The sequence below is a fragment of the Manis pentadactyla genome, chromosome 4 (assembly GCF_030020395.1).
Source record: "Manis pentadactyla isolate mManPen7 chromosome 4, mManPen7.hap1, whole genome shotgun sequence".
Classification (NCBI taxonomy): domain Eukaryota; kingdom Metazoa; phylum Chordata; class Mammalia; order Pholidota; family Manidae; genus Manis; species Manis pentadactyla.
This window is the reverse complement of record NC_080022.1, coordinates 21,064,571-21,087,950: the sequence shown is the minus strand read 5'-3', so window position 1 is coordinate 21,087,950 and position 23,380 is coordinate 21,064,571. Positions and strand designations below refer to the sequence as shown.

The following is a 23,380-nucleotide window of genomic DNA, read 5'->3' as shown; positions in this document are numbered from 1 at the left end:
ACCAGACTAAAACTGAAGCGTTCTGCCTCTCTGAAGACGCTTTTTAAAGCGAGCCAGGGGGAAGCATGAAGTCATTTTAATATGATGGCTTAGATCCTCCTAAGCCAGCATCGGTGACACGTGCCACTTACTGCAGAAACACACCACTGCACGCTCGAGCCTCTTCTCGCAAAGCGGAGAATTATATTCATCCGAGTACTTTGAAGCTTTTCAGTTATAATCCATCCTAGTAATAAAGTTAAAGTTCCCTAAATAATGCAACGCGGCCTTCTCCTCTTCCCACTTCCGGCAAGAAGCCGACTACGCGCAAAACTCGACACCGCCCTACGCAATATAAGGGTGCCGAGAGGACATAAAATTGCCGTGTTTGGAGCCCGGCAAGCAGAAACGCATGCGCAGGGGTGCATGCGGCTTTACGGAAGATGGCGGCTTCCTCGGAGCGTTCCTCCGGGAGGTACCGGCGTCTTGACGTCATAGTCCAGCCCGTAGGAAAATATTTACTTTTTTCAAGTTCGACGACCTGGCGATGTTTTTGTCTAGGAAAACTCTTGGAACTGACAGGGGAGAAAGGGAGCCTGGGAAGGGAGTTGGAGAAAAAAAGGAGCGACCGTTATGAAACAGACTTCTTTTTGTTGGGTTACCTCAAGGTGAAAATAAAGGTACCTTTACTGTTTAGCATAATGTTTTGAGCAGTCAGGGAGTTTAACAATTATACTTAATATTTGTTAACTTCACTATGTATATTTTGCTTCGATTTAAAAATAGAGGAGATAAGTAAACTCAACGCATGTGTATTGAACTCTGCTTATGTGTCATGTGTGTAAGATGTGGACAAAGTTAGGACTAGAGATGCAAAGGAGGCCCTCTCCTGAAGAAAAACTTAAGGGAACACCAAATACTAAGTAACTAAGATAAATAATATTTTAATGCACTATTTTACGCATTTAAAGCAAAAAAATACTAATAAACAGTATCAAAATTTTAAATTTGATCCTCACAGCAGCCCTATGAGCCAAGAACAGTATTACTGCAATTTTGCCGATGGGGACACAGGTGACACAGGAGATGTTTAATAAATATGCAAGGGAATGGAGAGGCTGTGCTACAAATCTAAGCCACTGACTTCAGAGCCCACCCTCTTAATTAGGACATTATACTGCCACATTTAGCTCTAGTTCCCCCGACTGTAATCCACACTATCATTCATTCATTTATTCGTCTTTTTTTTTTTAAACATTTCTTGAAAGTCTCTTGTGTTCTAGACATTCTATTGGCTGTTGGCTTGCTTCCATCTCTGCCCTCAAAAGAGTGTATAGCCAAGTTGTGGGAATCATTTAAACTAAGAAGATAGTACCATGTGATTTGATTCAATGGGATAATGAGACATAAAGCTCAACTGCTTTGGAAGCAGGCAGTACACTTGATCCATCTTGGGGGCATCAGAGGATTCCTGGAAAAGGTAATTAGTGCCCCAAATAACTTGAAGGATCAATCATTGTTATCAGTAACATTGATAAGGGAGGGCGTACAGAGAATTTCAGGTAATGGGAACAACGTACAAAAGGACATTGAGTTAAATAGAATTAAGATATAGAATCTGAGGTTAGGGGATAAAAATTAGTCTGGAGAAAGGTAAGGCACAGATCCTGGAAGAATTTGCATGTCAGACTAAAGAACAGATGTGAGCTTTAAAAAATGTAACTGTTGCAATGTGGAGAAAAGCTTGGGAAAAGAGGACTTAGAGAAAGAAGCTTTGTTAGGAGATTTGGCACAACTCCAGCTGAGAAGTAACTGGGAGAAAAAGACAGATTTTAAAAATATGAAAGAGAATAATTTGATGACTAAACAGAAGTAAAGACAGAGGGAGTCACAAATGTCTAGATGAGTTCATACACAGATACGTTGAGCATGAGGTGTTTATGCAACACCCAAGTAGCAATTCCCAGCCAGGTTGAGGAGAGAGCTGGGCTGGAGGTAGAGATTTCAAAATCTGAGCTTCATAAATGGTAGCTGAAGACAGAGAAGACAAGTAATGACTCTGTGGCATCTTACTATGCTGATGGACAGTGACTGCAATGGGGGGGTGAGGACTTGATATGGGTGAATGTTGAAACCACAGTGTTGTTCATGTGAAACCCTCATAAGATTGTATATCAATGATACTTTAATAAGAAAAAAAAGGTCAGCAGCCTTTGAGCCTCATAAAAAAAAGTGGTAATGAAGGCATAAGAACAAATGAGGTCACTGTGCAAGAGTGTGTAGAATAGGAAGAGAAGATGGCTAAGAACTGGACTTTGCCTAGGACTCTGACAGTTAGTAGAGCTACATATGCCCCAGGGCTTTGCATGTGCCTCCTGATCAGTTTTGTGATTCACAATATGTAGCACAGTGACAAGTTCCAAGTGCTGTATTGATTGGAGGAGGTTGTAAAATTGCTAGGCCTCTCTTTCTATACAGACACTAACCTCAGAATGGGAAGTCTAGAGAATTATGAGTCCTTTGACGCACTATAGTAATTACCCAAATTCTAGCTGGCATTTTGGAATAGGCATAAATTTAAAAAAAAATTGGGGCAGGAAATGGGTGACCAACATGGTAAACCTTGCACAGGCCTCAGAATTATAGGGATGGGTTTCTGACACAGATGTGAAGCCTAGAACTTAATATGGGGCTTACTTCTGTCCTCTTCCACTACCCAGCTGTGCAGCCTTGGGCAATTCACTTCCCTTCTCTGAGCCTCAGCTTCCTTTTTTGTGAACTAGAGATAAAAATAGTACTTTCTAAGACAGAGTTTGCAAAATTAACATGAGATGTTTATGAAACACTTAGCATAGTGCCTGGCTTATTAACCAGCAATCAATAAGTGGTAGCTATTGTGATTTTTGCATTTTATATCTCTCACTTGAGCAAGCACATTCTGTGTTATTGAATATATTTTGTGCATATCTCATCTCCCTTGATACTGTACACACTTTGAAGGGAGGAATCATGTATTTTCTTTATGTATGTGTATCTTAATTAGCTTGGGCTGCTGCAAACCATACATATCAAACTGGGTGGCTTATAAACACTTAAATTTATTTTTTACAGTTCTGGAGGCTGGAAATCTGAGATGAGGGTGCCAGCATGGTCAGGTTCTGGGAGTGTCCTCTTCCAAGTTGCAGATTGCTGGCTTCTCTTTGTGTCCTCACATGGTGTAGAGGAGAGCAAAGCAAATTTTCTCAGGATTCTTATAAAGAGCACTAAATCCCATTCATGAAGGCACTTCCCTTGTGACCTTATCCAATGCTGATCACCTCCCAAAGACTCTACCTCTTAATACTATCACACTGGGGAATAGGGTTTCAACATATGAATTTGGGGATGGCGGGTTGGAGGGGCAACATAAACATTCAGTTCATAGCAATTCTTTACATTTAGTAGGTGTTCAAAAATTTCATTGAACACATTATAATAGCTACCAATTATTGAACAGTTACTACACACCAACAACAAGTAAATATGCCAATTACTGCTAAAAGGCAGATATTAAAATCTCCATTGTATAGAGGAGGAAAAAGACGTTCAGTGAGATAAAATGACTTGCCCAAAGCCAAATGGCCAGCAAATGGCAGAACTTAGATCAAAATTCAATTTGTTATGACACCAAGCCTGTCTCTCTATATGCTTCCTTCTGAATTCATGGGCTCTTTGTCCACAGAGAATTTCACCAATTATTACAATTAATGGCAGCAAAGGAGAATAAAATTTCATATATTAATACTTTCCAGCTAATTACTAGACTGGGCTCAAAGGAGTAGGACCAGTTCTTCATCAGAGCAGCAGACCATCAACATGGATTGCTACACAATTCCTTCATCAGCTTCCTAAAATGGTCTAATGAGAATTAAAATAGTTCTATCCCCCTGTTACAGCAATGCAAGGCTCTCAACATTAGTGTTACCAACTTAATATTTCTCCAGGATTGAGCTGATGCTTACTGGCTTCTTCCTGTATGCATAGCCCTATGAAAATGGTATAACTTTTACTTTGAACCGAATTATTCCAGCATCCTCATCAGTTCACGTCATTCCTTCACTCAGAGTAAAAGCCAAAATCCTCATTATGTCTACATGATCTGCCCCCATCACCTTTCACCTCTCTGACCATATTCCAACCATCCCCACCTGTGCCTGGCCTACCCTATCTACTCAGTTCCAGCCACACTGTTCTCATTGCTCTTAATTGAACACGTCAAAGACGCTTCTATCTTAAGTCTTTTGCAAATGGTGTACAGTCTTTATGGAACTTGCCTTTCCCACTGAACTGCAGGATAGCTCCCTTGCTTCCCTCTGGTCTCTGCTCAAATCCCTATTAGAGAGGTCTTCCCTGACCATCTGTTTCAAATTGCAATCCACTGTAAGCCTGCACTCCGCCCACACCATGGCCTGCTGTATGTTTCTTCACGGCACATTTGACTACATGACACACCACCAACTCACTGACTTGTCTCTCTCCCCTCTCCCCATTAAAATCATAAGCTCCATGAAAGCTGGGGCAGAATCCCCAGCTCCTGGATGATACTTGGCACAGTGCTGGCGCTTGACAAAATACTGTTTTTGTTGAGAGAATGATTGGTAGAGAATAGAGGTTAGCAAAGGGGTTATTGAAATATTTTCTTGGTCTCCCATATTTAGTCAGCACTGGATTCAGGCGGGGAACCTCAGGCCTTAAATTCCAGGCTGGGAATGCTGCACCTGTCCTCTGGGTGTGTGCTTCCAATGGCAGCCACAAGCCACATGGGGTTATTAACCACTTGAAATGTGGCTAGTTCAAATTGGGATATGCTGTAAGTGTAAGATACACACAGGATTTTCAAGACTTGTGAAGAAGAAAAGATGGGAAATATCTAAATTTTTTATTGGTTACATGCTGAAATTAAATTTTGGATACCTGGAGTTTAATAAATATATTATTAAGTTTAATTTCACCTGTTTCTTGTTACTTTTTTTAATGCAGCTACTAGTATATTTAAAATTACATATGTGGCTCACATTATATTTCCATTGGACGACACTGCTATAGGATCTAGATTTGAAGGTGTGGCTTTAGACCCCCACAGATGTAGGTTTGAGTCCTGGCCACTGCTTATATGGCCCTAGGCAAGTTATCTAACTTCTTAGGCTTTTGGCAGTGCCTGGCACATGTATGTTGTAGGTATGCAATGAATCAGAGTTATTACTAGGAGATTGTTTAGAAACTGAGGAATGTTTAATTTGGAAAAGCCTTGAGAAGGGTGGAACATAACATCTATCTTCAAGTATATAAAGCTAGACAAAGCCAACAAGGAGAGAGAGGAGAGGATCTTACATTTATTTATTTACATTATTATTTGAGCACCAGGGACCAGATACTTTATGCATATTTATCTCACTTAAATCTCACAAAAATGGGTACTTTAACCCACTTAACAGATGAGGAATGGAAGTTGAGTTTCTCGCTAGTAACTGGTAGAGTCATGATTCAAACCCAGATCTGTCTGCCTCCAGAGACTTTGCTTACTGTGCTAAGCCACTCTGCCTCCGAAGGAAAAATTGACTTTTTTTTGTGCAGTTCCACAGGACAAGACTAGAAATGCTGGGTGGAAATTACAGGGAAACAGATTCCAGCTTCACATGAGGAACAATTGATCACAGTGATGGTGCCCAATAATAGAGAGACTGCCTGGGTGAGAAATAAACTCTTCCAGTGGTCATATTGAAGCAGAGATTATGGTAGAAAGAGTTCTTGCCTGAAGTGGGGGAGATTGAACTATTATACTGTCTCAGTTCCTAGACACTACTCTAAGTCAGAGCATTTACTTAACAACAGAGTTTCAGGCACTGAGAAACACCTCCATATACATATACATATATACTGTGAGACAGGTCTGATAAACAGGGACACAAAGTACATCTCAGAGCTGAAAAAATATGATAGTTAAATCTTATGATTTCATAATTCATAGAGACACTGAGCCTTAGTAATTCTTTACCTTTGGATTTTTTTTCTTCTACTGTGAAAATGACAGCATCATTATTAATAGCAGACACCCAATGACAAATAATCAATGATACAATTCTTGTGCTTAAGGAGTTTGGTTTGCTGAGAGACAGGTAAAACATCCCAAGTTGTTTTGTGCCGAATATTCTTCACTGGCTGCTGACTCAAGAGGTCACTTCCCTACCCCACCCCTTGTATGACAGGCAGCATCAGCCATTTCATCCTCTTAATCTCAAGGCAGGACCTGTGAAAGTCTGTTGCCGAGGAGTAATTGGCCTATTTACTTGCTCCTTTCCACTTAGTCCAGCCACCCCAAGCCCAGCCTCTGGTTAACCAGGTGTTGAGGTGCCTCGAGGGGATAGGCTGTAATAGTTAATGTATTACACGTATCCATAAAAGATTAAAGATTAGCTCTGTTTTAGCTGAACTGTAACTGTCTGTTTGGGTTTCTCCCCTCCCAGGTCTGTCTGGGGAAATCAGTGTTGTTTTCTGTCTGAAGATAATTAACCCCCTGGGTCTTGAATTTCCTAGATGGAGGTCCTTTGACAATTCCCTGTTCTTGTGTGTTTACTGGGTCCCATACCAGGTTCTGGGGTAAGCGCTCTCTGTAAATCTCTCATTTACCCTCACACTGGCCTTCTGAAGCAGCTACTGTTCGTTTGGTCTCTTGGCAGCAAGAACTGTGAGCCTGCTCGTGGTATCTTTGGAAGTAAAATGGTTTGTTTCTGTTCCCCTAAGATTTCAACATCATTAACCCCTTCCTGGAGACAGAGGGTCATATACCATCGTCTATGCCATCAGCTCAATTGTTTCCTTGGGGGAGATTCTGTGTGCAGCCCAGAGGAGATAAAGAAGGCCAAGGAGACTCAGTAGAGAAGCAGAAGGTCATGGGTTAAATAACACACTAGTGCTTAGGGTTTAGACGGGCTTTGGGGTCAGGCTGCTTGGGTTAAAATTCTATCAGTGTCTGTCCATGTAAGGTTGGACAAGTTCCTTGCCTCTGTGAACCTCAGGTCCTCACCTCTCCAGTGGGAAGAATACTAGTACTCCCCACTAAGGTTGTTATGAGTATTGACTGGTACACTTGGCACATTTTATTATCAATAAAATTTTATTATCAATAAAAATTTTAACGATTCCCAATATTATTCTGGGATGTGGACCCTATTAAACATGGGTTAAAAACAAACAAATATGAGTCACATCTGGGCTCAGCTACATAGTGGTAGGTGGCCTTGAGCTAGTCACTTAATTTCTCTGAGTCAGTTTCTTAATCTGTAAAACAGAGAGATCATCTACCTGAAAGGATTGCTGTAAACAATATTGATGCTATATGCAACATGCTTAGCATGTAATAGGTAATTTCAGACACTGCCTTCAAGTAGCTTGGTTGAGGAGGCAGGACATAAACATTAAAAAGAGAACTAATGAAGAAAAAACTCTCAGGAGAATTGTCATGTCTCCATATGGACATAGCAAGGCAAGCCATGGCATACAATTCAGTCAACACTTATTGTGTACCTGTTGTAGGCCAAACATTATTCTGGGCACTTGGAACATAAGAATAAGCAAGACAGCCTAAATCCCTTCCCTGGCAGAACCTACATTTTAGAGATAAAATGTTATATACCATTAAGAATGGTAACAAAAGAAATAATGTGAAAAATGTTTACAATGTCAACTAAAAAAAATCAGTTACAAAGTCATATGTGCAAGATGATTTTGACTGTTTAGAGTCTCTAAGGCATCTGTGCACAGAGGAGAAAAATCAAAATATTTCAATGCTAGCAATAATTATCTCTGGTTAATGAGATCAGAGATTATTTTCCTTCAATGTATGTTTTTCCTTCAGTGTATTTCCTCCGATTCATGTATATGTTTTCCAAATTTTTGATGAGTGTGTGTTACCTAAAAAGGAAAAAAAACCCTTAAACCAAATGTCAATCAAAGCATGAATGGATAAGCAAATTGTGACATAGTTGTACACTGGAATACTACTCAGCAATAAAAAAGAACAAACTAGTGACATACATAACCAGATGAATCTAAATATATTCTAAGTGAGAGAAGCCAGACACAAAAGAATGTATAATTCATGATTCCATTTATATAATGTGCTAGAAAAGACAAAACTCACCTATGGAGAAAGAAAGCAGATCTCTGCTTGCTTGGAGTGAGAATGGGGAGTATAGATTACAAAGAGACACAAGGGAACTTTTTGGGAAAATGGAAATATTCTCTCTCTCATTTGTGGTGGTGGTTACTCAGTTGTATTTATGTGATTGTGTGTCCATATTGTGTCAAAACATCAAGCTGTACATATACATAGGTGAATTTTAATTATAATGTAAGTGTACCTCAATAAAATCAAATAAAATAATGAAAAAAACTTTATAGCTTTTTCTGGATAGAAGAGCATTGCATGCTTACTGTTAGAAATTCTGATACCTTAGAAAAAAATTCTAATAATTTAGCAAAAAATTGCTTTCTCCATCTTGAGAAATTGGTAAGTCACTGCAACTCTAAGCATAGGATTTGGTACACAATAAATATCAGTAAATGAAAAAACAGAGTAACGGACAGAATTGACCTCATCAGGAAGCAGAGAAAAGTGAATAGAGTGGGGTACCCAGTAAGAACTACAGAAATCTAGGAGAAGCCCTGCTGGAGATGAGGTTGTCAAGGGTGTCAGGACAGGTGCGTGACCTCTATGAGACCCCGACAGGTGGGAAAAAAGTGAGAATGGAGGTCAAAATAGGTGATCTGATAAGGAATTGTGTTTGATTGGCTTTTCTGCTTGCTCTTGGGGTTCTCTTTTCCCATTTCCTTTGAGGAAGAGTGAGAAAGTGGCGATGATAAAAATCACAATGCAGAGAAAAGCTGAGAATAAATGAAGGAGGAAGTAGGCACAAGGTCCTCAGTAAAGACCAAGTCAACCAGGGAGCTAATTCCTAAAATTATTATCTTTCCTGCTTGGCCAAGATTTTGTTGACTGATCCCACTTGTTTGTCCTTAGTGAACAGAACTATCTCAGTCAGCAATTATGCACCAGGAACCCCTTTGGTTAATGTCCCACCTCGGCCTTATTTGCAGATGCAAAATGGTTGAAGACTCAGGTCCTGGCTCTCACTACAGTGGGAAAAGAGAACTCGTGATAATTCTTAATAGTTCATGTGTGTACAGCAATCTACAAGTCACCAAGTCTCATTCATTCATTTCCCAGTTTTGTTCATTTCAGTCCACTCTCCGCCATGAGGAGTAAGAGGGGCGGAGCAGCAAAGAACAAAGGGGCAGACACACACCACCTAGACTGAGATGCCAACTCCCCCTCCTATAAGCTGGATAAGCAGTGACATCCTTACCTGTGGTCATTAGGAAGATAAAACGAAATGTATATGACACACCTAGCCCAGTGGTTTGTACTGTGCCTGGGTTGTGGTGTTATGGTCATCTCAGTTTTATAAATGTGGGCTCAGTGGAAGTCATGGAAAAATTGTAAGCGAGAGTTGAGACTCTCAGGAAATCTCCAAGTTAGAAGAATTCCTCACTCTTGTCTGCGCTTCTAGAATAGGCAAGAATGGGATGTGCGGGGAATAGAGACCAGGCCCAAAGGGTGACTTAGAGAAAGGCCTTCTGAAATGAAATCATAGGATCGTACACTTAAAAGTGAGCTTCAGCCTCCTTATACCAGATCCCTCTTGCCCGCCCCACAGAACAGATGGGGAGACTAAGGCCCAAAGAGAGCAGAAGGGGTGTGCCTAAATGACTCAGCAGAGAATGGCAAACTCTGAACAGTGGCCAGATGTTTCTTTTGCTATTTCCTTCTAAACCCAAGTTCTTTAGTCATACAGAAACTTATGTATGATACACCCTATGTTTAACACGGCACAATTTACAATTGCCAAGATATGTAAAACTAGCTATGTGATATAACGTCTCTGATATCCAGTATCTGCATTTATAAAATGAAATAATAGCTTAGGGGTTAACATCCAAAATATATAAAGAACCCACATGCCTCAACACCTAAAAAACAAATAACCCGATTAAAAAAATGGGTGGAGGATCTGAACAGACACTTCTCCAAAGAAGAAATTCAGATGGCCAACAGACACATGAAAAGATGCTCCACATCACTAATCACCAGGGAAATGCAAATTAAAACCACAATGAGATATCACCTCACAGCAGTTAGGATGGCCAACATCCAAAAGACAAGAAACAACAAATGCTGGCGAGGATGCAGAGAAAGGGGAACCCTCCTACACTGTTGGTGAGAATGTAAATTAGTTCAACCATTGTGGAAGGCAATATGGAGGTTCCTCAAAAAACTAAAAGTAGAAATACCATTTGACCCAGTAATTCCACCCCTAGGAATTTTCCCAAAGAAAACAAGATCCCTGATTCAAAAAGACATATGCACCCCTATGTTTATCGCAGCACTATTTACAATAGCCAAGATATGGAAGCAACCTAAGTGTCCATCAATAGATGAATGGATAAAGAGGTGGTACATATACCCAGTGGAATATTATTCAGCCATAAAAAGAAAAGCAATCCTACCATTTGCAGCAACATGGATGGAGCTAGAGGATATTATGCTCAGTGAAATAAGCCAAGTGGAGAAAAACAAGTACTAAATGATTTCAGTCATTTGTGGAGTATAATAACAAAGGAAAAAACTGAATGAACAAAACAGCAGAAGACTCACAGACTCTACGAAGGGACTAGCGGTTACCAAAGGGAAGGGGTTGGGGAGGGTAGGTGGGGAGGAAGAAGGGGATTAAGGGGCATTATAGTTAGCACACACAATATAGGTAGGTCATGGGGAAGGCAGTATAGCACAGGGAAGACAATTAATTACTCTATAGCATCTTACTACACTGATGGACGGTGACTGCAATGGGGTGGCCTCGGGGACTTGATTATATAGGTGAATGTTGAAACCACAATGTTGTTTGTGTGAGACCTTCAAAGACTGTATAGCAATGACACTTTAATTTTTAAAAATGAAATAATAGCATCTACTTCCTGGTTTGCTGTAAATATTAAATTATATAGTGTATGTAGAGTGCCCAAAAATTTAAATATGTATACAGTTCCCATTTTACAGATGAGGAACTGAGGCCTGTTGAAACTTCCCTTGGTTCCAGATTATACCTCAGGTCAAAGAGAGAGCCTAGAAGAAATTGAAGAAACCTCTGGGTGAGAACTGGGTGGGCACAGGGTGAGCCATACTCTCTTTGCACCTGTCATAGGGAGCCACCTGTCTGTCCAGGAGCTCAAGAAGACACCAGCCACCAGCGGTGACTTTCCCTGCCTCTGCCGCCTTGGTGCACAAACAGGTTGTGAAACAACTGGGCAGTGACTCAGCCTGGGGGCCTGTTCTGCTGGTCTGTGCAGGCGGGCTGGGGCTGTTTGCCTGAGCCTTAAAAGGACATTATGTCTAACAAACATGTTGCTTGTCAAAGCTCTGACGGGGATGCCAAGCACAGACTGTGAACTCTGGTCCCTAAGGCGTCACAGATGACTGAACTGGGGTGCTTAAGTTGTATACAACATCTCCTTGTTGTTATTCTGGTTCAACAGCCATCCAGGGCCAGTGTCAGGAAGAGGGGAATGTGTTAGAGGTTGTGGGGTTCCTATGTCTCAAGAGGCAGCTTGATGTGGCCAAAAAGGGCCACCCTCGTCTGGGCTTTTTGTGTCCATATTGTGCAGACCCAAGTTCAGATCTTGGCTCTGTTGCTTATTGTCCTCGTGACCTTAGGCAAGTGGCTTACGCTAGTTATGCTTCAATTTCCTTATTCTATGAAATGCCCACCTTGCAAAATTGTCTTTTAGAGATAAATTTCCTGGAATATAGAAAACTCTCCATAGATTGTTATTAAGATCCTGGGCCAAAATCTGCCTCTTCCTCACCTCCAAATGGAAATTGTCCCTCCTGTGCTAAAGGTTTGTATTGTAGTGGCACTTTCCCCCTCAGCCGGAAGTGATGAAAAAGCAACCATTACAACTGGCTCAGATACATGCCCCAGGCTAGTAGTAGTATCATTGCTATGCTATTGATTACGAGACTCATGGCCTGAAAGTAGATGAGAAAGAGACATTTTTAATAAAGGGTTGTGTTAGGCTGAAAATCGGTCCCCAAAGATACCTGGATCCTAACCTCTGGAACATGTGAATGTTATGTGGCAAAAGAGACTTTGTAGTGTGATAAAATTAAGGTTATTGAGGTGGAGAGATTATCCATCCAGGTGTGCACTAAATGTATCACAGTATCCTTATAAGAGGGAGACAGAGGAACATTTGACTGTGAAAAAGAAGTAGGCTATGTAATGACAAGAGCAGAAATTGGAGTGAGGTGACTACGAGTCAAGGAATGCGAGCAGCCACCAGAAGCTGGAGGAAGCAAGGAATGAATTCTCCCCTGGAGCCTCCAGAAGGAACCAGCAGCCAGCACCTTGATTTTAGCCTGATAAGATTTATTTCTGACTTCAAGCCTCCAGAACTACAAAAGAATACATTCCTATTGTTTTAAGCCACTAAATTTGTGGCAATCTGTTACAACAGCAATAGGAAACTAATCCATGGCTACGGTTATCTTATTAATTCAAAAAATTAATCCTTGTGGTGTAGAGCCACATAATGGAATATTATTCAACAATAAAAAAGGACTAAAATATGGATGCATGCTACAATGTGGATGAACCCTGGAAACATACTAAGTAAAAGAAACTGGTAACAAAGGACTACATATTGTATGGTTCCACTTATGTGAAACAAAAAGAATAGGCAAATCTGGGGGCACAGAATGTGTATCTGTGGTTGCTCAGGGCTGGAGGTCAGCAGCAATGTGAGGACTGGGGGGTGATGGCAAAGAGAGGCAGGGTTTCTGTTGGGGGTGATGAAAATGTCCTAAAATTTACTGTGGTGATGATTACACAACTCTGAATATACTAAAAACCATCTTTATTGTATACTCACATGTGAATTGTATCTCAGTAAAGTTGTTAAAAAATATTAAGAGCTAATATTTACTGAACACTTGCCAGACTGTACTGCAGTTTATGTGCCTTCTCATTTAATCCCAGAATAATAATAATATAACAACAACTAACCTTAGCACTTGCTGTAATGCTAGACACAAAGCGCTTTACATATATTAACTCCTTCAATCCCCATACCAATCCCATAGTGTAGATACTTTTCTTACCCCATTTTAAGATAAGTAAACCGAGGTCCTGAGAGGTTTAATAATGTTCCTAAAGTCACACAGCTTGTTAGTGGTACAACCAGAATTTCAATCCAAATCATTAGACTTCTGAGCCCAAGATCTTGCCCATTTGTTGCCTCTAGTCAGCTTGCATGCCCAGGATGGCTGATTAGATCTGCAGAACTTTTCCATTTCCTAGTTCCAGTCCTGCATACTGCTCAGCAGTGCTCCCTGGGTCTTCATAATAGATTCCCCTTCTTAGCCTAAAACTTAGCCTGTTACTTACACCCCCAAAGGGCCCTGATTCAGAAAAGGGCAAATTCCACCCACACCAGGACCCAAGGGTTTCCTGAGAACTTGGTGAGCATTGAGCATATTCTACTGACCTGGGCAGCTGGGGGCCTCCAAAGACCACATTCTGGGGAAGACACCAAGTGCTTCTGTTTCTCCCAGGGCCAGCAGCTTGGCAGCCCTTGCGGGAGACATTCCAGTGTGTAAAGGCCCTATGAATGTTTTTTAAATTAAAAATAACTCAAGTTGTGGTTTTTTTAAAAAAAAAAAAACGTGTTATTACTAAAGTTCATCTCTAGGCAACAGAATATTATAATTAAAATTCTGGCCTCTGTACTCCAGAAAATGGTTGGGCAGTTTCTTAAAAACTCAACATGCATCTTCCATACAATCCAGTGATTGCAAGCCTGTACATTTATTCCAGAGAAATGGAGACTTATGTTAAGACAAAAACCTGTACATTAAAGTTTAGAGCAGCTTTATTGGTAGTAGCTAAAAACAGAAGACAACCCAGATGTCTTTAATAGGTGACTAGTTAAACCAGGGTATAGCATATGGAATACCACTCAGCATGGAAGACTACTCAGCAATTAGAAGGAATTAAATATTGATCCAACAACCTGGATGAATTTTCAGAAAAGCCAGTCTCAAAAGGTCACACTTGGTACAATTCATTTAAATAACGTTCTTGAAATGACAAAATTGTAGAAATGGAGATCCAATTGCTAGTGTAATGAGGGGATAGAGGCAGGAGAGAACTGGGTATGGCTCTAAAAGGGCAACATGAGGAATCCTTGTGGGAATATTCTGTATCTTGACTGTATCAATGTTGTGATATTGTATCATACTTTTGCAAGATGTTACCATTAGGAGAAACTTGGTAAAGGGTACATAGGATCTCTGTAGATTATTTCTTACAATTGAGTGTGAATCTATAATTATCTGAAAATGTAAAGCTCAGTCAAAATAATTCTGGGCCCTGTGTTCAAATCGTATCTTCATTTATTAGCTCTGTGTCTTGGAGTAGTTACTTTTCTTCTCTGTCCTCAGTTTTTACTCATCTTATAGATTTGTCATGAGAAACAAATAATACATATAAAATTCTAAGTATGGTACTTGGTACATTGCAAGGACTTAACAAATATTAGTATTATTCTAGAAAAATTAGAAAATATAGATAACCAAAATGAAGAAAATATTTTGAACAACCATAATTCCAATACTCTCAATGCCTGTATCAATATCCATGCTTTTAGCTGCAAATGAAATAGAGAACAACCACAATGAGGCACCACTTCAAATACCACAGAATATCTATAATCAAAAAAAAAAAAAAAAGGAAAATAACAAGTGCTGGCAAAGATGTGGAGAAATCTGAAACCCCATGGATTGCTGGTGGGACTGCAATATGGTTTGGCTTCCATGGAAAACAATTTGGCAGTTCCTCAAATTTAAACACAGAATTACCGTATGAGGAAATACCACTCCTAGATATATACTCAAAATAATTGAAAACAGGCACTCAAGCAAGTACAGGTACACACACAGTCATAGCAGTATTATTCACAAGAGGCAAAAGGTGAAAACAACCCAAATGTCCATCAGTGGATGACTGGGTAAACAAATTGTGGTATATACATACAAAAAAATATTATTCAGTCATACAAGGAATGAAGGATTGATACATGCTCTGACACAGATGAACCTCAAAAAACATTATGCTCAGTGAAAGAAGCTAACCACGAAATGCCATGTACTGCATGATTCTATTTATGTGAAATACTCCCAATAGATAAATCCACAGAGACAGAACCACAGATTTGTGGTTCCCATCGGGTGGGGGAAGAGGAGATGGGAGAAAAAGCTTAGTGGGCAATGGGTTTTACTCTGGAGAGATGGAGATATTTTGGAATTAGAAGTGGTAGTTGTGCAACGTTGTGTGTGTACTAAATGCCACTGAAGTGGCATTTAAAGTGGTTAATTTTGTTATGTGAATTTCATTTCAATAAATCATTAAACAAAAGACTCTCAAAATTGTTTAAGAAAAATTTCTCTCTCATATTAGAGTTCTTCTAGCTGCAAGTGACAAAAAATACAGTCTCACGTACCTGAAGAAGATTGGCAAAGACTTCAGACCTATCTGGATCTAGAGTCACAAAAACAACCATAAAGAATTGGTCTCTCCCTCTTTTTAACTCTCTGTCTCTGTCTCCCTAGTTATTCTCTAAATTTGACTTTCCTTTCTCTTAGCTTCCTTGGTGAAATAGAGCTGCTTTTTTCCTAAGAATTCCAACAGATGTGATGGGGAAGATTCTCCTTGGCCCAGCTTGGGTTTTATGTCCATCTGTGTACCAGTCACTGCTGTGTTCTAATTGGCCAGACAGACTCAACTGTGTGCCAAAGTCCAGAGATATGAAGGCAGGTAGGGTCAGGCCAACCAGAGCTACGCAGAATGAGAGGAGGAGAAGTGGATCTCTAAAGCAAAACAGGAGCGTGCTGTTCCCAAAAGGTTTAAAGAAGGCTGGGTGGTAAATGCCAACATCCTTTCCAGGATAATCAACACAGTATTCAGTTTGTCCCCACCATGGGGGTTGTTTACAACTCAGTATCCATTCTAATTGGCTGGTGTCTATGCCCTTCTAGCTTTTAACTATTTGGAATATTACCCCTGCCTATTTCCACCAAATGGTCTTACCTCAATTTATTAACTTTCTCAGCCAGATCAACTATGCCTGTTCCCCCATAGGCATACAACGTATGGCCCAACCCAATCCAGAGGTCATACCTCTCAGGACCTTATTCCGAGGGAAGAGTGGGCTGTCCACCCATTTTCAAAGACCACCAGTTCAGCTACCATTTCCTCCAAGAGGACTTCTGATTGTCTCCACCTAGAATTGACCTCCCACCTGCCCTGCCAGACATGAATGTTCTTTATCAGTTCCTCTCTCATTGTTTCTTTGCTTGGACTTAAGACTTTTACCTGTATTTACCTCCCCTATGACACTCTAAGCTTGTGGAAAACAAAGAGTGCATCTTATTCATCTATTTCCCAAAAGTCTGTGATAGCGATCCCCTGCCACTTAATTAGTCCTGTGACATTGCACAAAGTCCTTCACCTCTTTTAAGCCTTGGTTCATTCTTTTGTAAAACAGGGATGATAGTTGCCCTTACCTCACAGCTTTTTGTGAGGACTGAAACACACACAAACATAATTAACTGAGCATATTCTATGTGTGTTGGAGATATGATGTGCTTTATGAAGGGCAAATATCTAGTGCTGGCAAACCTGGGACTTAAATGTCCTTTTCTAAAAAGACTGCTCCTAACCACTGTTATAAATGGCCTCCCACATAGGAGAGGGGCAGTGACTGGCACACAGTAGGAGCACAATGAGTGTTGCTAAATGCTTCACTCTGTAGAGTTGAATTAAACTTTGCTTTGGCAGCACTTTCCCCTGGCCTGTGGTTTGCCCCTCTCCAGTTCATCCTGCCCGTCCCCCTCCCCGGGGGCCCCACTTAACTCTTGCTGACCTAGAAGGTGTCTTCCTAGCACTCCTGCAACCTGGGAGGAGCTCATGGGTTGTAAATCCTGGATCTGGGACAGCCCAAAGGTCTTTGTTTGCATTAACCCTGACAACAGCTGGAACTCCAGCCAAGAGAGATGGTACCTGGTGGGGGAGGGGAACGTGTGAGCCTCCCCATCTCCCCCCACACAGAGGAGTCCAAGGTCCAAGGCCGCAGGTCTCCCGTCTTGCTCGCCCTTCGGTTTCCGAGGATTTTATGGTGATAAAACCACTTCACTGCGAACCTCCTCACTTACGAACAGCCTTATAGCCAGATATTTGGGAAAAAGAACATGAGAACTTGATTCACCAACCTCCTATTCCTGTTCCTGAAAACATTTTCCCCCAAACTTATTTGTTTTCCATTTACCAAGCAGTTGATATATGCCAAATGTTGTACTGAACATGTTATGTGCATTATTTTATTCAGGATTTCTTAACCTTGGGACTATTGACTTTTTGGACTAGATAATTCCTTGTTTTAAGGTACTGTCCTGGGCATGATAGGATGGACGCTTGGCAGCATCCCCAGCCTCCAGCCACTAGATGCTAGCAGCACCCTCTCTTTTCTGACAACCAAAAACTTCTCCAGGCTTTGCCAAATGTTCTGTGGGGCGAAGTCATACCAGGGTGAGAACCACTGATTTAATTGAATATACTCTACAATATACTGTGGAGGGGGAAACAGATTGTAAAACAGATTGTTTAATATGTTGCCATTTTGTTACCATATTTAAGTATAGAAGGAAGATCTAGAAGATAAATTCTACAAAAAATAACAGTAGTACTCTCTAGGGGTAGACTATTTGCAACTTTGATTGCCTTACTTCTGTTTATCTGTATTTTCTGATTTTTCTGTAACAAACAAAAACATCTTTTTTTTTTCCCCCATCTGGTTCCACAGAGGAACGGTGTTTACTTACAGGAAATACATGTAATAAAATAGTGAATAACATATTAAAAATGCAAATATCAGAGCCAGAATGGACATATAAGTCAATGGAACAGCTTTAGAAAATCAGAAATAGACTCACCTGTGTTTAGTTAATTGATTTTTGACAAAGGTAAATGGAGAAAGGATAGTTTTTTCAACAGAAGATGTTGGAGCAACTGGATGAAGAAAAAAACGAACCTCTACCTTTACCTCCTGTGATACATACAATTTAACATCAAATGAATCATAGATCATATAATTTGTAGATTTTTTGCACATTAAAAGTGTTTTAAGAAAAAAGTTTATATAATTAAGCTCAGTAATATGGTCCAGCTATTAAGTTTTAGCATCAACTATCTTAAATTTAGAGTAAACACTTCTGCTTATTTCCTATTTCTTTGTTTGAGATAATGTTGTCTTCCCATTCAGCACGAGACCCCAAAACAGAACTTCATCATGTTTCCTGATTTCTTCCTTATATTGCCATCTTGAAATTTCAGAATCATTCTTAATTTGTGTATCATAAAATTAAAGGAAGAAATCAGAAAAACTGGATAATGATCCCTCTCTTTTTAAATGCCTTTTCTTTAGAAGTATTTAAATTAAATAAAACGTATTGCCTTATAAATGTCATCATCTCTCAGGAAGCAAACAGGTTATCACATACCTCTGGTAACTTCGTAGGTATAGTTTTTATCAATGGTCAAACTCTCTTCACTAAATGGACAAATTATGATTATTAGTAATTCTTTTCTTCAATGAATTATTGTGAGTTTATCTAATGACTGATATATTTATTAGCAAATGCCCTAGAATGAAAATATTTTCATCCCTAGTGAAGTAACACATTTTGTTGCATTTATGTTTTTGTTCTAATTTTTTTAATGCAAAACTTTGTAATTTCCTTAAAAAGAAATGAGTTATTAAGAGCAACAATGAAGTAAACTGTAGTGACAGAAAGCAGAGAGTGGTTACCTGGGGGACACAAGAAAGGAGGTTTGAAGAATTAGGGCCACAGGAAATTTGATTAGGGTGGTGGTTGCATAGGCCTGTACATTTGTCAAAACTCATGGAACTGTGTCCATTTAAAATGTGTGCATGTGTTGGTATGAAAACTATACTTCAATAAGTCTGATTTGAAAGGAAAAACAAATCAGAGTAAGAAAACACATGAGAGGAGACTATCAACCTCAAAGGGAAGAAAGTAAAACCCAGAGAGGCTGGAGGATCCTGCTTTGGTTGGTCTGTGACTTTGACCCTGAGCTTTGTTTCTCAAAAATCTTACCTATGTTTAAGGCCTCCCTGAAATGCCACTGCTTCTAGGAAGCTTCTCTGACTTCACCAGCCCACAGTGATTTATCTATGAAGTAAATGTTCATTCTGCATATTAACATTTAAAAAAATTCTCCAAATGATAACAAAATGAATTTTAAAAAAATAATAATAAATCCTCCATAAATGACTATAGACCTTTCAGTTTATTAAGTGCTTTCAGGCTATTATCTCAGCTGATTCTCACCTGAACTACCACTCCAGGAAAGGGTTATTCTTCCCATTTTATAGATGGGGGAACTAGGGCTGAGGAAGGGAAGTAACATACTTAAATCTTACAGCTACAAGTTAGAACAGGGCCTGGGCTAGTACCTGGTCCTCCTCCAATGCTCCTTCCCCCAGACAGTGGGTGGAAAGAGAGCGAGCCAAAGTGTCTAGAACTCTGGCTAATTTTCTTGGGAAATTCCTGGGTGATATTAATATTGCTAGACCTCAGCTTCCACAACTGTAAAATGGGTAAAATCCTTGTCCTGCCTGTGTCCCAGGGTTGAATAGAATGGTCGTTTGCTGATAAATAAGTGACCAATAAATATTTAATGCAATTAGCAAACATTTACTGAGCATTTACTCTAGAGTTACGGTAGACATTGGGGATACAACAGTGAGTAAGGAGACAGGCAAGAAATCATAAAGGTTATGAAAGGGGCTAAAGAAAAGAAATGGGAGGAGGTGGAGTTAGGTTGAGAAACACGAGTCAGGTCAGAACTCTGATGAGATGATATTAAAGGTGAGAACTAAAGGTTTAGAAAGAGCTAGCTCCATACAAGTCTGGAAGAAGAGCATCTGGGGTTGCAAGCAATTGTACATTATCTTGCTTTGCACAACTTCCATTTCACAGAGGAGGAAACTGAGGCTATTGATTTGAGAAAATTATATTAACCCAATCCCTGTCTTCTGCTAAAGGGACTAAATAAACAAAACACTCTACAAACATTTCCTCATTTGATCCTGGCAACAATAATTTTTGATGGTAATGTTCCCATTTTATGGATGAGGAAATTAAGGAAAGTTCATAAAGGTCATGCAAGTGATTGGTTCTGTTTATATTACTCTGCCTTGTCCCAGATGGATTTACGCTCAGATTTCAGCCTCATCTGTCTGGTCCAAAGTCCAACCTCTTTTCCTGACACCAGACTGACGCTGAGCATCTGAGAGCTGGCAACCTAATAGGAAACTAGCCAGGGAAAGACAGCCAGAGCAGAGGCCAAGTCCAAAATGTGGGGAGGCTGTTATTTCTGGAACACTGCCACCTGGATCCAATGCTAGACCAGGCATCCTGGTGGACAGAAACATATATTTCATACCTATTTTATTTATTCAGTCTCTGTGACATCTATGTCCTGCTCTAAGCTCTGAAGATAAAGCAATAAACGTGCTAGATAAAAACCTCTGCCTTCACAGGCCTTGTAACAGAATGGGAAGATGAGCAAGCCACACAAATGATTAGACAGAAAAAAATGCCTTGGAAAAACAGAAGCATTTTGTAAGCTTAGTTCAAAAAAGGAAGCTGTATGCTGAGAGTAGAAATGGGAAGCCAGGGGAATCTTTTTTGGACAAGGGATTTGAGTCTTGGTTCAATTATGTATCTGTGAAATGGAGATTATAATAGACTCTGCTACATAGGGCTGCTGTGAGGATTAAATCGACTTCATAGGGCTGCTGTGAACACGTGCCTGTGAAGGACTTAGTGGAGTACCAGGCACACAGGCAGTCGTAAAGAAGTCCTCTATTTCTTCTATTCCTTCTTCTAATAAATATTACCTATTGTCTTAGTTAATTTGGGCTGCCATAGCAAAAATACCTCCGATTGAATGGCTTAACAACTGACATTGATTTCTTGCAGTTCTGGAGGCTGGAAGTCTGGCCAGTTTGGTTCTTGATGAGAACCCTCATTCTGGTTATGTATGTCCTGTCATGGCAGAAAGAGACAGAGACAGAGAGACAGAGACAGAGAGACAGAGAGAGAGGGAAGAGAAAGAGAGGAAAGAGAGCACCCTCTTGTCTAAGGGTGCTAATCCCATCATGAGGGCTCCATCCTCATGACCTGTCACTTCCCAAAGGCCCTATCCCCACATACCATCACATTACGGATCAGGGTTTCAACATCGGAATTTGAGGGGGACACAGACCTTTTGTCCAGAGCATTTATTTTGTGATAAACAACATCTCCTTTGAAGACTTCCCGTTGCGCATAGGGTAAAGTCCAAAATTCTTCATGAACCTTGTAAGGCTGTGCCAGGTCTGCCCTGGGCTTCCTTCTTCGCCTCACATTTCCTCACATTCTCTCGGCTCCCTCTGTCCCTACCAGGTGGCCTTCTCCTTCCTCCTCCAAATCTTCTCCATGCTTCTTCCTCTGCCAGAAACCTTGATTCCACACTCCTTTCTGCTCCCCATCCTTGGCCAGTCCTTTATCCTTCATGTCCAGGGTGTTTCTCTGGAACACCCCCACTGAGCGCACTCTCTCACAGCTCCCTGTGCTTTTTATTCCCTCAGGATTCATCACAGGTATTTGTGTGATGTTTGTCTTTTCCACTAGATGTTAAGGCCCATGAGGGCCAGGACCGTGTCTGTCTCATTCACTGCTATACTGCCGGCATCTAGCAGTATCTGGGATAACGTGAGCACTTGGTAATGTTGGCATAACCAAAGCAAAGGGGGCTCCTCCTTTAGATACTCAGAACTGGGACAGAATGGCAAGCTTCTTCCAACAGGAACCAACAGTGGGGTCGGAGGTGATCCAGACAGGAGGGGAAGAATTTCTGCTACTCTAATCAGCTGAGACAGGGTTTTTTCTCTGTCCCATAAACAGGGGCCTCATATGCAGGCAGACTTGAGAGAAGATGGACTACTCAGTGACCTTCTCCCCAGAGGGCGGGAGTGGCTTGAGCAAGGGCTCCAGCCATGGGAGTGGGGATGCGAGTGAGAAACTAATCTGGCCCCTTCAGCTCTGCGGCTGTTGTTTCGCACCTCAGGAAGAGCAAGTCGACACAGGGTGATGACAAACTGTGAAGAGGATCTGAAGGCTCAGGCTTGTGAAACCTCAAGGAAGTCATTTACCCAATCTGGTCTTTACTTTCACCATCTCTCATAAAAGTGTCTTAGGTCAAGTACCTTGGTAGCAGACTCTGAGATGGAAACCTGCCTACAGGAGGTCTACTGTGGATCGGTATCAAAGGACCACGAGAAGCAGGAGGGGGCAGAAGCTGGGCTGCAGTGCGACTGCAACACTGGCCTCAGCTGATCTTAAGGGGAGCACCGAAGCTAGGCTGATACCTCAGAGTTGTTTCAAAAGGGCCAGGAGGCAAAAGGGCCGGGCCTTTGCGTACTCTTGCTCTGTCTACCAGTCATGGGAGGCAGACTAGACTGCCTGGAGGGGCCATAACCATGAGCGAGGCAGCTGTTTTCAACCCAGGGCAGTTCCCAGACAGGGACTCGGCTGCGATCCTTCAGCAACCAGCACTCCCAGTGGAGTGGGGCTGTGTTGGAAGGCATGAGGCCCTGGGGTGCCAAGAAGGTGCTTCAGCGGGTGAGAAACTGCTCTTCTTAGATATGTTTTATTTCCTGCAAAAGTCCAACTTCCCTTGGACTTTTCTTCCATATTTCCTTCGAAGAAAAGGCTCTGCTGCTAAGTTGTAAATGCTCTTACAGTACCTTGTGTTGTTCCACTGAGGTTCCGACCACAGTTATAATTTAAATAATTAGTTGCATAATGATGTAATGTCTGTCTCCTCCACTAGACAATAAATCTCAAGAGGACAACCACTGTGCCTGTCTTGTTTATTGCCCTGTGTCCAGAGTATTTACATGTTAGGTGCACAATATCTGTTGAATGGAAGAATGATCTTCATATCAGAACACTGGGGAAGCTGTTAAAGATGCACATTTCTGAGCTCCTTCTCCAAACACTGGTCCTCTGGGAGATTGAGGCACAAAAATTTGTGAACCACTTCATTCCACTTGTCCTAGGACTCTGGTGAATGTTTGAAACCTGCTGGAGGGGACTCACCCAGCTCCCATTTCCATCTAC

At 40.9% G+C, this 23,380-nt stretch overlaps 1 protein-coding gene across 3 annotated transcripts in view; it reads right to left on the bottom strand.

The window, feature by feature from the left end:
* LOC118927129 (mediator of RNA polymerase II transcription subunit 18) overlaps positions 1-334 on the bottom strand; it is a 183,417-nt gene extending 183,083 nt beyond the window's left edge. The window contains exon 1 of one of the 3 annotated variants that reach the window (XM_036914971.2): positions 132-334. In XM_036914971.2, coding sequence (XP_036770866.2) covers positions 132-191 — 60 coding nt within the window. In that variant the 5' untranslated portion in view covers positions 192-334. The remainder of the gene's footprint in view (positions 1-131) is intronic. The other 2 variants (XM_036914979.2, XM_036914980.2) reach the window with 2 other exon arrangements.
* Positions 335-23,380: the final 23,046 nt, after the last annotated feature.